The sequence below is a fragment of the Lissotriton helveticus genome, chromosome 12, assembly GCF_964261635.1.
Source record: "Lissotriton helveticus chromosome 12, aLisHel1.1, whole genome shotgun sequence".
Classification (NCBI taxonomy): Eukaryota; Metazoa; Chordata; class Amphibia; order Caudata; family Salamandridae; genus Lissotriton; species Lissotriton helveticus.
In genome coordinates, this window is record NC_136073.1 from 753,037,580 (window position 1) to 753,051,804 (window position 14,225).

A 14,225-nucleotide genomic window follows, 5' to 3' on the forward strand; every position below is an offset into this window, starting at 1 on the left:
CGCAGAGGACCAGACTTTCTTTTCCTTTCATTTTAATAATCAAATATTAAAATGAGACTCTAGGCTATCTATTGTGGTAAATATTCATAACATTTTGAATATGTAAACTGTAGACTGCAAAAAATAGCGGATGCCCCAACTTCATCCTCAAGTAGACAAGCTTCCACTGCTTCCTACCCTCCAAAAAAAGAAAGGTGTAGCAAAAATATCACCTGCTAACATCCTTTATGGAAGCGTCAGCAATGCGGTCATGTGGTGAATGTGTATGGAAGATCATCTATTTCCAAATATGGACATGCTTAATTTTGTTTTATCAAAATAAAATTGAAATAATTCAACTTCTGACAAATAAATAAAATAGCTTGACAAGAATAAAACGACTAAGCTTGAGCAGAATTTCAAATTTCTAAAAACAATGAGAGCTTTTTGAGTTTTTCTACCACATAAATCCCAAAAAGGCATGTGAGCAGCGTTGTAAATAATCTGATCGCCTTGGTTCAGTGCTCAGACATAGACTGGGAGCCTGTGTTGGTTTCTCCAACCAGCTGTACAACGCAGCTAGGAGGAGCAAGGCCAAGTGCGCATGACATTGGCCGGCCAAACCGTCATGAGCACTTGGCAGTGCCCCCAACTGCCCCCACCTCCCTGGTGCTGCAACTGCAGCGTCAATGTAGGTGGCCACGCCTCTCCCTCGGCTTGCAGTGCCAGCCTGCAGGACGAAAAATAAAATGATAATTAAAATGTTTTATTATCTTTTTATTTTTGTCCTTTGCCTCTGCAGACGCAGCAACGCTCCTCCGCCATAATGGAGGAGCTTCCCCTGTTTAGCAATTTACCTAATTAATGCATTCGTTAAAAAATGATCTTCCCAAAAGTACCTTGGCATGGTAGGTCTTCTCCAAATCATCCTTGTACTGCTTAATTTGATCTTCATGTTGGGCACGCATTTCCCGCAGGGCGTCCGACAGTTTGCTTTCAAATTCCCGCTGGCGTCCACTGTCGAGCTCCACGAGGCGGGTGTCGTGCCGCCGCTTTGTCTCGCGGACTTCCTGTAAAAATCAGGATAACTCAGTCACAAACCCCAGCAATAAACCAAATGGACAAAGAAAGTTATAGCCCATTTTTCTCAATCCTTTTTTAAATTCTTTACACAGGCCTCGCCCAAGGGAATGTGTTGGTCTTTCCCGAAACCTTGGTCTATTGGACTTTTACAAGAATAGGGTTCCTCATCTACAACAACTCTGCAAACAATTGTATTCATAATTGTTTAGTGATTGTCTGTAACTGTGTAATCTAAGATTGCAATATTAATTGTTTCAATTTATGTGGCTTATTTAAAGATGCTTATTAATATCATGGACAAATAATGTAGCGTGTACACTCATTTATTTAGAATGTATAAAACGCTATTGATTACCCTGTAAGAGGTTGTCTTGATGCTGAAAAGACAGCCAAAAAAAAGAAAGTTTCCAAAAGAGTCAACTTTTCACATGTTTTCTGAATCTGCCGTAGTTGGATTCAGAGAGGATAGAGATGGGAGATATTTATTGATTAGTGGTGTGTGGAACACTTGTGTGTGTGGATCAATACTGCTGGGAGCGGAAGTCCATCAATGAAACTTCTGAAGCTGATTGCTCAGAGTGGGCAGGAGAGCGATGTGTCGGTCATTGCCTTTTACTATATATGACATTGAAGTGTCCAAACCAATGAGTGGCAAGTCGGTCTGCCTTTTTTCACTGCCGCACTTGGTTTTCAAACCCTATCAAGCAGCCTATTAACCCCTTTGCTGCTTCTGTCGGCCAAAGGCTGTTGCAAGCACTACCTCCGTAGTGCTGCGCACGTCCGTTGGCCGACGCGGCCCCGCCCACTTGATCAAAGCGCTGCACCATGGCGGAATTTGCGCCGCAGTTAAGCGGTTAAATGTTTCCAGGAATCACCTACCCTAAATATGTAAAACTGACAACATCCCACGATCCTTACTTAACATTTGATGTTGAGAGCCGACAATGTATATTATCATTAGATTGCTTGTCATACATCTCATGAAATAATATTGCGTCAACTACATTGACATAACTGCAATGCATGGTAGATCTAGGTAAGTCAATGTTGAGCTAAAAATAGGAATTATTTGCGTACTCTGCGATGTAGCCGTTAAGACGATGTATGGAGGCAAGGCGGATGTAGAGATATTATCGACTTCATTATAGTGACTTATAATCATGGCGTACAACTTTCATGAAGCACCCCAGATCCAAGTGATGAAAAAGTGTACTTCACCTACATTAAAAACTATGCCAGGGATTTACACTGCTGCGCGAAGGTGGACACACCAGATATTGACATCAGGGTTTTGACTTTAGGAGAAAGGGGTAACTTATTGCAGTCAACCTTCATTTATTATTGCAGATTTTGGCATAGGGAATATGATCATGAGACAGATAGTCTACAAATCTACTATCTCCATCAGACTAAAAGTCTGTTCTAAATTGTACTAATTTGAGACAGGTGGAAGCGGTCAGTGTTCTGATGATACGGGTTTGAATTTCCCAAATTCAACAAAAAAAAGTCAGAATCACCAATCCAGCTCGCAAAGGATTCGGAAGTGGAAATGACTAACCCCAACCCAATATGCGAAAATCTAGAGACTTTCAGATTTCACGAACCCCTGATGTTAACATGCTACGGTAACGCTACAAGAAGCATTCTGCCATGTTCGAGGCGCTGTCCAAAGGAAAATCCTAATGTATGCCATGTAGTGGGTATGCAAGACAATGCTCAGAGAAGATGCTCGGATAGCACATCTTGGAGGGCCTTTGAGTTGGGGGGTGGCTCACCAGCTGGGCACAGGACCAGGGTTGTACAGTGCACCAGGACTCACCTCAGAATAGATGTTCTTCTGGAAATCAAGCTCTTCTTTCACGGTCTGGAGACGGTTCTCAGCGTCCACGCGGCGAAGCATCTCATCCTGCAGCTGCTTCTTGGCATCGGCAAGGCTTGCTTCCAACTACGCAGAGGAGGGAGGAAAACCGGTTACAATGATCAACTAGAGGGTAAATGTTCGTACAATGCACAGTAACGGTGGGGTTTCATCATCATGATAATGTTCATGGCAACAATAGGGACCAGTGGGACAAAACAAAATAGGGCCTACCCGGGGCATACTGTTTGCTTACTCTTCGGGGAGGGTGGGGGGGGGGGAGTAGATATTAAGTATACTAAGTGAGTAATTGAGAAGAGATAGAGAAAAGGGATAAAAAAGAAGAGAAATAGAAATGAGAAGAAAAATTACAGAATTGGAAAAGGAGATAATGATGAAAATACAGAGAAAGGAGATCAGGAAGAGCATAAAGGGTAAAGGAAGAGAAAGGAGCAAGAAATAAAGATGTGGCGGAGAGAGAAAGGGATGGTTCAGCGGGGACTGAAAGGGGGAACAGAGAGACAGAAGGAGGGGATAAGGAGGAAAGTGTGAAAGGGAAGAGACAGCTGAGAAAAGAGAGGGAAGAGAGCACGAAAGACAAAACGAGGGACGTGGAGACCGATGAGGAGGGCCGCTGGTATCCTTAGTGAAGCAGGTGCACTGACACCAATGCATAGGCCTTTGAGTGGCCGCTGTACCCCAGTTATGCTGTATTGTAATGCTAGTGGAGGGGTGGTGGGCCCATTTTACTTGCATTTGTTCTCATTGCATCTCGCCTAGGCCGCCACTTTATATCTTTTGCTGGAGGGGGGGGGGTCTAATTTTTATGTATTATGTGACTGAATCCCTCCATGCCAGTTCTAGGACTAAGGCCAGCGTGTAAGCAGATTTACAAACTTTCCTGCAATAGCTGTATTGTCTTGTCTCAAATAATCTGCCTTCCAAAAGTACATGTAAATTGCATCTGGGATTTTATATACAATTAAATTAAACAAGAACCATAAAACACGTTCTGCAAACCCAGTTACCTCGTGGAGCTAACAAAAGCTATCACGGTTATCCAAAACCAGGTTCTAATGTCAGGAGGACAGATGAAAGGCTGGGATCACCACACCTGTGACATGTTAGCTCCATACAGAGGCTTTCACTAGGTGCATCTGCCCACAAGCACTTTACCAGGATAGTGACCATGTGAACTGATGCCGCACTTTTACAACATCCTGTTTCCTCTGTTTGACTGGGGGAGAATGTTTGCATTGTCAGCATTCCGTCCATCATTTGTTTTCTGTAACACTTTTCGCCCTAAGTGGGATGCGTATGCCCAGACGTGGGTCCCTTGCTCACTTTGCCACTGGATTCAAGCAAGCCTGGCTGAAGAAGGGTGACATACCCTGAAACCGGTCCTAGGATGCTTGTTTCCGGTCCAGGGAGGACCTGGCCTGGCAGTTCGGTCTGGACTGTTTCCATGAGGCACAGGGTCAAGAGCGATTTGCATATGGCCATGTCTGAACTGGGGTGGCGTAGTGGGCAAAAGAACGATGGATTTAACCCAGATCTTTTGACTGGGTGTGAATGTTTGCATTGTCAGCATTCTGTCCATCGTTTGTTTGCCGTAATTCTCCTCTGGTAAGGCCTCCATCAAGAGTTCCTACTCAATGGCATGACCTCGAGGCCACGTGAAGGTTAGACACTGATTAAACTTAAACAGGCTCCCTTTATACCTCCTTATGGAGAATGTGGGGAATCCATACTGAAACTTAATGAGGCCATGTTGGGGGGCCATGGGTTGTGGTATTGGAATATGTTCAGGGAGATTAGTCCCAATGTCTACCTATGTGGGTCTCCGCTACATGCTTTCTGGTTTATTCTTTGCTCGTGAGCGATCCCAAGTACTGATGAATCTGTGGGCATGGCAACTTTGGTACAAAAAAAACTGATTACATTTAAAATTTGAAGCAAGTAACAATTGCAGAAAGTGTTTGAAGACTATTTGCGTTCTTTTCTAAATGCACCTTACAAATGATTCTGAACAACAGTATGATCCCCAAAATATGTCACACCTGTGGTAACACCTAGTATTGTTCCCCTTCCATTAAACAGGCAAATCTTCACAAATGGAACTCTCTATGTTTCACGGTATAAAACTAAATTTGAAAAAGATGCCTCCAAAGCTGCTTTCTTGTAAACTACACTTGAGGCGTCTGGTTTCAAACACTCCTTTTCCAATACGAACAGAGTGTCGATTGAACCAAAAAAAAAATGACATTTCCCGACTACTGCCACTAAAAAGGGTCATATTCAAAACACGCCAGTCTGTACACTGTCATGTTGCGAGTCCACCTAACCAACATTGAGGCGCTGTCTACTTTGGAGAAGGGCTGCCCTGTGTTCTACCAATAACAGAAGGGTGTGGTTCTCTTTAATGAAACCACCAGAATGCACTGACTCTTTCTGAGTCTTTTTGTCTGGACAAGGTGATATTGACTTGTAGAAAATACAACCCTACCTCAGAGCTGGGCGGCTATCCAAGAATAAAAATCAGGATCCCTACATCGCATCTCTTAAGGGAGAGTGGGTGGGTTAGTAGACTGAAAATGCCAGCCCACATTGCAGGATATTTGAAGTCGCCTACTCCTCCAACATGAAGACCTAGGAAGGCAACTGTGAACTCAAGGGATCTCAAATTGGGTAGGGTACCAAACATGTGGAGATGTGCCCTTGTTATTCTGGGCACCTGACAAACATGCAAAAGGTAATCTGCTGAGCAGGGAAAGGAATGCAAGCTCCCCCCTCGCTGCGGAGTCTCAAGGCCTGGACACCTGTGGTCACAGCACGCAGGGGCTTCACCGTACCTTGGCCACCAGCTCCTTGAGCTCCCGGACTTCCTTCTCCAGGTTCCTCTTCTCACCGAGGGCGGTGGACAGGCCAGCATCTTTGGAGTTCAGTAACGACTCGAGGTCCTTCAGACGTGCCTGGGCTGCCAGCAAGTCAGCTTCCTTCTTTGTGTTCCTAGGGTACAAAATACACATTCATGTTAGTAACTTAAGCTTAAGAGACACACAACAGATAAAACCAGGATCTCAGCTATTGTGATTCTCGCTGCAGTCGTGAGTCAGACTCGGGAGTTCAGCCCGCTGGCTGCAGCTTGCTTCGGCGTCTCATGGACCCTGGCTACCAACGATGCAACTTGGACTTTTAAGCCGATCTACTGGAGGCAGCGAAAGGTGCAACGGATTATACCATTGTCCTGTAAATTTGACATTTGAAAATCAGGTGCCAAGCGTGGAGGCATTTAAATCTGCTATTGTTAAAGCATTTAGGCCTTGCATGGGGTATGCAAAGAACAATGTAAATACCCTACAATAAAATATTTTAAATAGGTCAGTTCACACAATAAAAACTTGGGTTGACATTTTTTAATGTCTTACCCAACCCATCAAAATAGGGAACTCTAAAATAATTTACTACTGTTCTTTGTCCTATTCCCTTCTGTCTCATTTCTGAATTTTAAACAATACAGCTACTTTCTGAGCCTCCCCTCTGTCATGGGGACATGCAGTCTGAAATTCGCCTCCCTTTTTCAAATGTCCCTTTATTGGTGCAGTACCATGGATAGCCACTAGAGGCACTGCAACCTCTCAGAGGGACCGCTGGGGGAAATGGCTCCCTAGGTGATGGGCCTGCAGGTGCAGGTGGGGTTCATTGCTTAAAGGTTATGAAGGGGAAACGCATCTTACAATGAGTGCTGAGAACTAACTCATACATCACCATCATTAGATGCGAAGAGAAAGAGGCGAGGACTCACAGTAGTAAACGGAAAAGATCACAATTCAAATCCAAATAGATCATGGATAAATTGGGATAGATCAGCAGAAAGGGGCCAATACAGTGCAAATTAATGTTTGTGTGTATCAATTATTATCACATTGACAGGGCAGCTATTCTGAAATATCGGCCCACATTATGACCTGTCCATCAGTTCCAGTAGGCCTGGATATGGGAGTCATCAGGCCCTTTGGGATAATAATCTATAGTGTTTTTGCTTGTGAAACAGCTGTGAAAGAGGTAGCAATTAACAGGAAACACAGATACCAGTATGTTATATCCCAACATATGATACACTCTATTATTCCCAACAACCCTCCCCCCGCCCCGCCCCCTCCAACCCCCACCTTAAATACTGAGACCCTTGGTAACAGCGATTCTAATTCTGGGCATTTTAACAGCCACTCATAATGAGGGTCATATAAATAAGGGGCCAGATGTAGGTAGGCTATTACCAGTCGGTAACGGCCGAAATCAGCCGTTACCGACCAGTAATAGGCTTTCCAGATGTAGGAGGCTAAAAAAGAAGGATTCGGTAATTTACTGAATCGGTAATTTAAGGAATCGGTAATTACCGAAACTTACCGATTCGGTAATTTTTTAAGAAAAATTACCTACATCCCATTTGCCTGTTCTTAAATACCGAATCGGTATGTTTCGGTATTTAAATATCGGTAATCTGGGATTACCTACATCTGGCCCAAGGACTCTTCTGTATAGCTGAGTTATCTAACTGTGTGCTTGCTGTAGGAGCATCTTTAGCAACCCCAGATATTGAGGAAAAACGCCGACTATGCAAATGAGTTCTACTTAGAATAAATGTACTCCTTTCTTGCTCTACTCTGGACACCTCTGTCTTCCCCCAGTTCCCAGGATGCAATGGTGGGAAAGCAAATTGATTTAAACCCAGTGCACCGCTGGGTGTCACCCCTACCATATTAATAAACAAATAATATACCAATACAACAACATTTGTACTAAAGATTCTAGATGAAAACAGCCATTGCATGTGCCATGTAAAAATGTAAATACTTGTTTTTATTCAAATGAAGCTCGTGATAACTCCATTTGAGAGATTACTTTAGTTAAGATGCCAGTATAAAGTTGCATCCGAAAGGACAGCCATCCATGTATCCTTGATTATGTACATAAGGTTGGTTTAAATGAATTGATCATAGTTTGCTTAAAGGATAGTAGCAATGGTATACCTTCGCAGAGCTGTGCGTGTTTTGTGGTTACCAAGTAAAACTTCATTCGTTTTACAGGGCAGGGAGATGGAAAGGCAGGGTCGTCCTCAACTACGTTAACTAGGAAGTTGCACCGATTGTTGTAGCTGGTAGCCGGTTAGACTCCAAACAGTTGGCAGGGTCGCCAATAAAAGTCCAGATTAGCATGTCAGTTTCCTGGATCTTTTCAGAAGAGGTAGCACTTACAGCAGTCCACCACAAGAGGGCGCTCCAACACCATTGTAAAGAGCAAGCATACTTTTACTCCCATCCATTGCTAGATAGAAAATAATATTCATTTTGAAATTCTTGGGGCACGATTCACTAAGATGTTACTGTGGCTTTCTCTGGTAGTACTCCTAAATCTGCACGTAACAGAAGTACAAACCTTAAATAAGAAGTGCTATCTTGCGTGGATTTCTGAAAATCCTTGCCCCGTTCCTGCCTATAGATCGTATTTGTGAATAAAATATTGGAACGGCGGAACGGCCTGCTTTATGTACCGGTCACAGTGATTTGTATGGGCCGGTACTGAGTACCGACACTTCTTTTATTTTGAGGAGGAGAGTACCGGCACTTCTCAAGAGAAATGCAATACTTTCACTTCTCAAGAGAAATGCAATACTTTCAATTGTAGAGTACCGGCACTTCTCAAGAGAAATGCAATACTTTCAATTGTAGAGCACCGGCACTGCTCCAGAGAAATGCAATACTTTCAATTGTAGAGTACCGGCACTTCTCCAGAGAAATGCAATACTTTCAATTGTAGAGTACCGGCACTTCTCAAGAGAAATGCAATACTTTCAATTGTAGAGCACCGGCACTGCTCCAGAGAAATGCAATACTTTCAATTGTAGAGTACCGGCACTTCTCCAGAGAAATGCAATACTTTCAATTGTAGATTACTGGCACTTCTCAAGAGAAATGAAATACTTTCAATTGTAGAGTACTGGCACTTCTCCAGAGAAATGCAATACTTTCAATTGTAGAGTACCGGCACTTCTCAAGAGAAATGCAATACTTTCAATTGTAGAGTACTGGCACTTCTCAAGAGAAATGAAATACTTTCAATTGTAGAGTACTGGCACTTCTCCAGAGAAATGCAATACTTTCAATTGTAGAGTACCGGCACTTCTCCAGAGAAATGCAATACTTTCAATTGTAGAGTACCGGCACTTCTCAAGAGAAATGCAATACTTTCAATTGTAGAGTACTGGCACTTCTCAAGAGAAATGAAATACTTTCAATTGTAGAGTACTGGCACTTCTCCAGAGAAATGCAATACTTTCAATTGTAGAGTACCGGCACTTCTCAAGAGAAATGCAATACTTTCAATTGTAGAGTACTGGCACTTCTCAAGAGAAATGAAATACTTTCAATTGTAGAGTACTGGCACTTCTCCAGAGAAATGCAATACTTTCAATTGTAGAGTACCGGCACTTCTCAGAAACAAGAAGGTACCCTGGGACAGAGTACCTGCACTTCTGTTTTTCCATTTCAAGCACTGACCGGCCACGACTTGCTGCGTAAGCGAGTAAGTACAGTGTGGGCGCCATCAGCAATTGGGTGCAATAATCAGACCACCACCAGACAGACCTCTGCCACAAGCCCCCCAAAGTACAGCCAGCTACTCAATGGGAACTCACCCCCTGAACCAACAGGCGCTAAGGCTTGCACTGGAGACTCACAAACGCATCACAGGTTATCGGGCCCCTGCAATTCCATTGGGTCCGAAAGTAGGAGTTACTGGCTCCAGTGGAATTACAAGATTTACGGTAAATCTCATGGGCCTGGTGTGTATCACCCCAGACACTTGGCAGCTGAAAACACCCAAAATGCCCAGGTGAAACTCTGAGAAATCCCAGCCTATGGGGTCATTACAAGATTTACGGTAAATCTCATGGGTCCGGTGTGTATCACCCCAGACTCTGGCAGCTGAAAGCACCCAAAATGTCCGGGTCAAACTAGGAGAAATCTCAGTTTCTGGGGAAATTTCGAACATAGTACTCTTGCGCAGAACTCGCTGGCACACGGGGAGACAGCGAGGAAAAACGACACAACTACCACTCGAACGGCTAGCAAAAGACAGTCAGTATTGGGGTGCAGTGGACACTCACGCCCCTGTACCCCAGGGCCACTTCTACTGCCACACTATGGATAGCTACACCCCCTGCCACGTGCACTGCGATTGCGGAGGTGCACAAGAGCAAAGAAATGGTAGTACAAGCAGCTGAGATCTGTCAAAATGAAACTGACAGCAGCAACATTACCACGTGACCCCTGAGCCAGTTGTACAGTAGGCAGCTTTGTTTACTCCAGACACGTTGGATCAGTGGGTCTGTCACTCCCAGCTCCAGTCACTGACTGCCAGCTCCAACAGGCAGCAGCACCGGCACAAGCTCCGCCTTCACACGGTAATCCTTCACCGGCTCACACACGGCGAACGCACGAGCATATAAGAAAATGGGGGAACATCCTTTACAACGCGGATGTTACCCCGCAGTACTGTTACGACGCGTCTTTTACAACGCAAGTCGTAACCACGACTTGCGCTGGTGGGCGCTCTAAGATAAGGAATAGTAGATTTACTATTCCCACACCTTCCCTACTGTACGTAGGCTGGTGTTGGAATAGTAAATTTAACTATTCCTAACTCCGCACCCCTACAGCGCAAGTCGTGGTAACGACTTGCGTTGTAAAAGACGCGTTGTAACGGTACACGTGGTAATACCACGCGTTGTACCGTCGTACATCCAAGAAAATGTAACCAGAACTATACCTAATGGCGTGAGATCAGCATGTGGTCAGTTCACACTACACCTGCTGCAAGCAGGGAGGGGCAGGGTTGGCTTTAACGTGGAGCAACTGCACCTGGCGCTGACTGTGGTGGGGGGAGGGGGGGCTGTGTTTAAAAATAACTTCTGGGTTAAATGTAGGGAACTTTCTTACGCATCCAGCAATTTTCAGTAAACAACAAAAATGTAATGGTGATTAATGTTCCTGATACAGAGAGAGATTGGTGTTTTGTCTAGTGGCAGTTTTGACTCATCATAAAGTAGTGCAGAGGGATAACGTGCCTGCTGCAAAGAACGTGTATCGTGCAGACCACAGAACTGAGTGTGAGTGAACTATGAGTAGTGCTTTGAAACAATCACATGCATGTGAGAGGGGTCTTTGGAGATACGAGGGGCACTGTTGGAGAGTGGTATTGAGGGAGTTGGTGGAGAAGGAGGTCATGGAGGGATGGGGGAGGGGGCATAACAATCTGACACACTGGGCGCCATCAGTGCTAAAGCCGGCCTTGAGTAGGGGTGTGCAGTCACATAGTTTGTGTCTTCACGTCCTGATTTACTCCTATTGGTTCAAAAACTAAACTAAGGAATATTAGTGGTATTTTTTTACACCTGGTAAATAACACTTCATCAGGGTGGAGTTATTTATTTGGTGCTTAATGCTATAATCAGTTCCGATACAGATTCTTCAGCATGAACATAAAGCATGATATGTTTAATATGAATTTAACACACAAATCCTGCATGTTTTGCGTTTCTTCTGGGTATGTCCTTGATAGATTATAGCAGGTTTGGCCTGCCCAAAAAAATGTCAAGGACAAAGCTGCTGAGATATGGCATTTACAGCAACAACAAAACATGGTGTTCTAAATGCAAACTCCTGCCTGTGCAGAGCTCAGAATTCTCCTCCAAACCACGGAATCAAGTTCTAAGTTTTTCTGGCGCATTTCTGGAGCCTCGCGGGAAGAAATTCCGTCATGCGGCAGACGGGTGGGATTTGGCGGGAACTCCGTGTTACAAGACTAAAGCAGAGTCGCCAAATTCTACCAATTCTGTAGGTGGAATGAAACATTCCACCCACCCCTATGGTATACCCCGTGAGTAATGTTCCAGTTTCCAGTTTGCAGCCCACCTTTCTGTTGACTCGCCATCAGTTTCAGATTTGAGGGCACCACGGCTGAGACGCTGGTTCAGGTGCCGCCATTTTGTTGGAGCTGGAGAATTTAAAGGGTCAGCTAGGTGATGGGAGTTACAAGGTGTCCATGGATCCAACAAGAGGGCAGCCTCAAGTGGGTGGCCACAGTTGTATGTTCCACCTTTCGATCAGGAGAGGGGCTACATCCACCAGGGCCTTGTTGGGGGTAAGAGTGGTTTAAAAAAGGGCTGTACCAGAAATATCAAAACAGCAATATGGTACACGCAAGCTATACGACTCCCGCTCTCATAGGGATCTACCCCTGGTGGAGTGTTGTGTGGTGGAGTGGGATATTGTACTGGGTTTTTTTTAAGCCATATATTCCAGTAGCCTCATTCACTTTCGCTCTTCATTTTCCTTTTTTACAAAACATGTTTTCTCTTCGTGATGACTCTCTGAGACCAGTATTTACCACGCACGCGTTATTAGAGTTTTCGGGTCTCATTGTACGCTGCCAAGAGCTAGGCTCCGCCCACTCACTCCGCCTCCACCAGCCATAGCAAGTAATTGCTAGAGACCACCCACCTACTTGCCACACAGTGCTGCTGTCCATCCAGTGCCATTTGCATCTGCAACAAGGCTTCCAGATGTGGTGTAGGCCCTCATCCAGATGTGCCACAGGCCTTCGCAAGATGTGGCACTAGGCCTCCTCGAAGAACCTAAGTCAATTGATCAAATAAGTTTTGGCAAAACCAACAGGTCTCTCCTTAAAAAGGCAGTTGACATCCATTGGCTTTACCAATGCTACTTTATTTCCAGTTCCCAATTCTTTCACAGTGGATGCCGATTTGGGAATGGCAACGAAAAAATAAAGTGCGCAGTAGTGCAAACATTGAAGCACGTGGCTCAGCAGCTCTTTGGAGCTGCCAGGCCTTAATAATAAAAAAGCTTAAATAAACAAGACTAGGGTGGGGAGAGGCTGGGATCAAACAACAAGCAGGGCTCAGGTGGTGGCAACGAAAAAAAAGTGTGGACCTACTTTTATGACGTTTCCATCCGCAAAATGCTATTGGATGAAACCAAGACCGGTGGACACCCCTCTTAGCCAATGCCTAACTCTAGCTGAACAAGAGTAGCCAATGGCTGCCCAAAACCCCTTTCTGAATTTGTATGTGTACTTTGCGTGTTGTGGTGTGTGGATTACCAATGGGGAACAGCGTTTACAACGCAACTTTTACAACAAAGTGCCTTTACGACGCAACCATTACAACGCAACTTTTACAACGACTTGCGCTGGGGGGCGCTCTAGGATAGGGAATAGTTTTAATTTACTATCCAACACCTTCCCTACTATCCACGGGGACTGGAGTTGGAATAGTAAATTAAACTATTCACTATCCAGTGCCCCCCAACGCAAGTCGTTGTAACGACTTGCGTTGTAAAACTTGCGTCGTAAAGGCATGCGTTTTAATAACATGCGTTGTAATGACATACATCCTTACCAATAGTTATTGCCAGTCGCCACTTACTCGGCAGGCAAGACCGAAAAACAGAAATTGAATGTGAAAACACTTTGGAACATTCTCTTAGTATCCAATCACTTGATCTGCCTGCCCTGCTGGACCGCAAGCGAGGCCTTGCTTTATAACCAATACAAGTGGAACATTCTGTAACCAATATTAATGGGAAATTCTGCAGTAAAATGAATCATTTGTACACAATTTATAAGTCATATTTCTTGGTGGAGAAATCCATCAAACCAACTGGAAGTGGATCAAGTGTGTTTACAGCACCTGATGGCTCACTACAATATGGTGCTGGTATTACAACACTCCAGGGTCGCCTTCGGTCGTTAATTCTGCCTTTTCTAGGTGCAAGTGACTGGCATTTCTTCCCTTTCAACAGGTGAAGATGATGAGGGGGCACTGGGAGGGGAAATTCATTTAGTTGAGAGACATTGGCTCTTTTTGATACAAAGCGGCACAGAGATGTAAAGAAGCAGGGGGGCGAGATGGGTAAACTCAAGAGAGACATGGACAGAGGAATTGATGAAATATTCTAAAAAGACAGCTTCTGAGACATGTAATTAGAGATCACAAATAGCCAGAGAAAAAATATTTGATAAAAAAGATAGGCAGGGCAGGCATATAATGCTATGGATAAAGATGAAGGCATAACTTTCGAAAAAAACTTTTTGAAAAAATAAGAAAATAATGAAATAAAAAGGCACGAATAATATATGCCCCAATTACCTATAAGTTTCATATGGTAAGTTTTTTCTCCTATAAAATAATAGGTTTAAAACAACTTGTAGTTGGTAAAAAATA

General features: G+C 44.2%; 1 protein-coding gene across 3 annotated transcripts in view; it reads right to left on the reverse strand.

Moving 5' to 3' along the window:
• LMNA (lamin A/C) overlaps nucleotides 1-14,225 on the reverse strand; it is a 130,377-nt gene that overhangs the window by 22,347 nt on the left and 93,805 nt on the right. For all 3 annotated transcript variants that reach the window (XR_013603767.1, XM_078670384.1, XM_078670385.1), the window contains exons 2-4: nucleotides 5,773-5,929; nucleotides 2,882-3,007; nucleotides 879-1,049 (exon numbers count right to left, since the gene is read on the reverse strand). Coding sequence is in view for 2 of the 3 variants with exons in the window: in XM_078670384.1 (XP_078526510.1) it covers nucleotides 879-1,049; nucleotides 2,882-3,007; nucleotides 5,773-5,929 (454 nt within the window). In the remaining variant the exon portion in view is untranslated. The remainder of the gene's footprint in view (nucleotides 1-878; nucleotides 1,050-2,881; nucleotides 3,008-5,772; nucleotides 5,930-14,225) is intronic.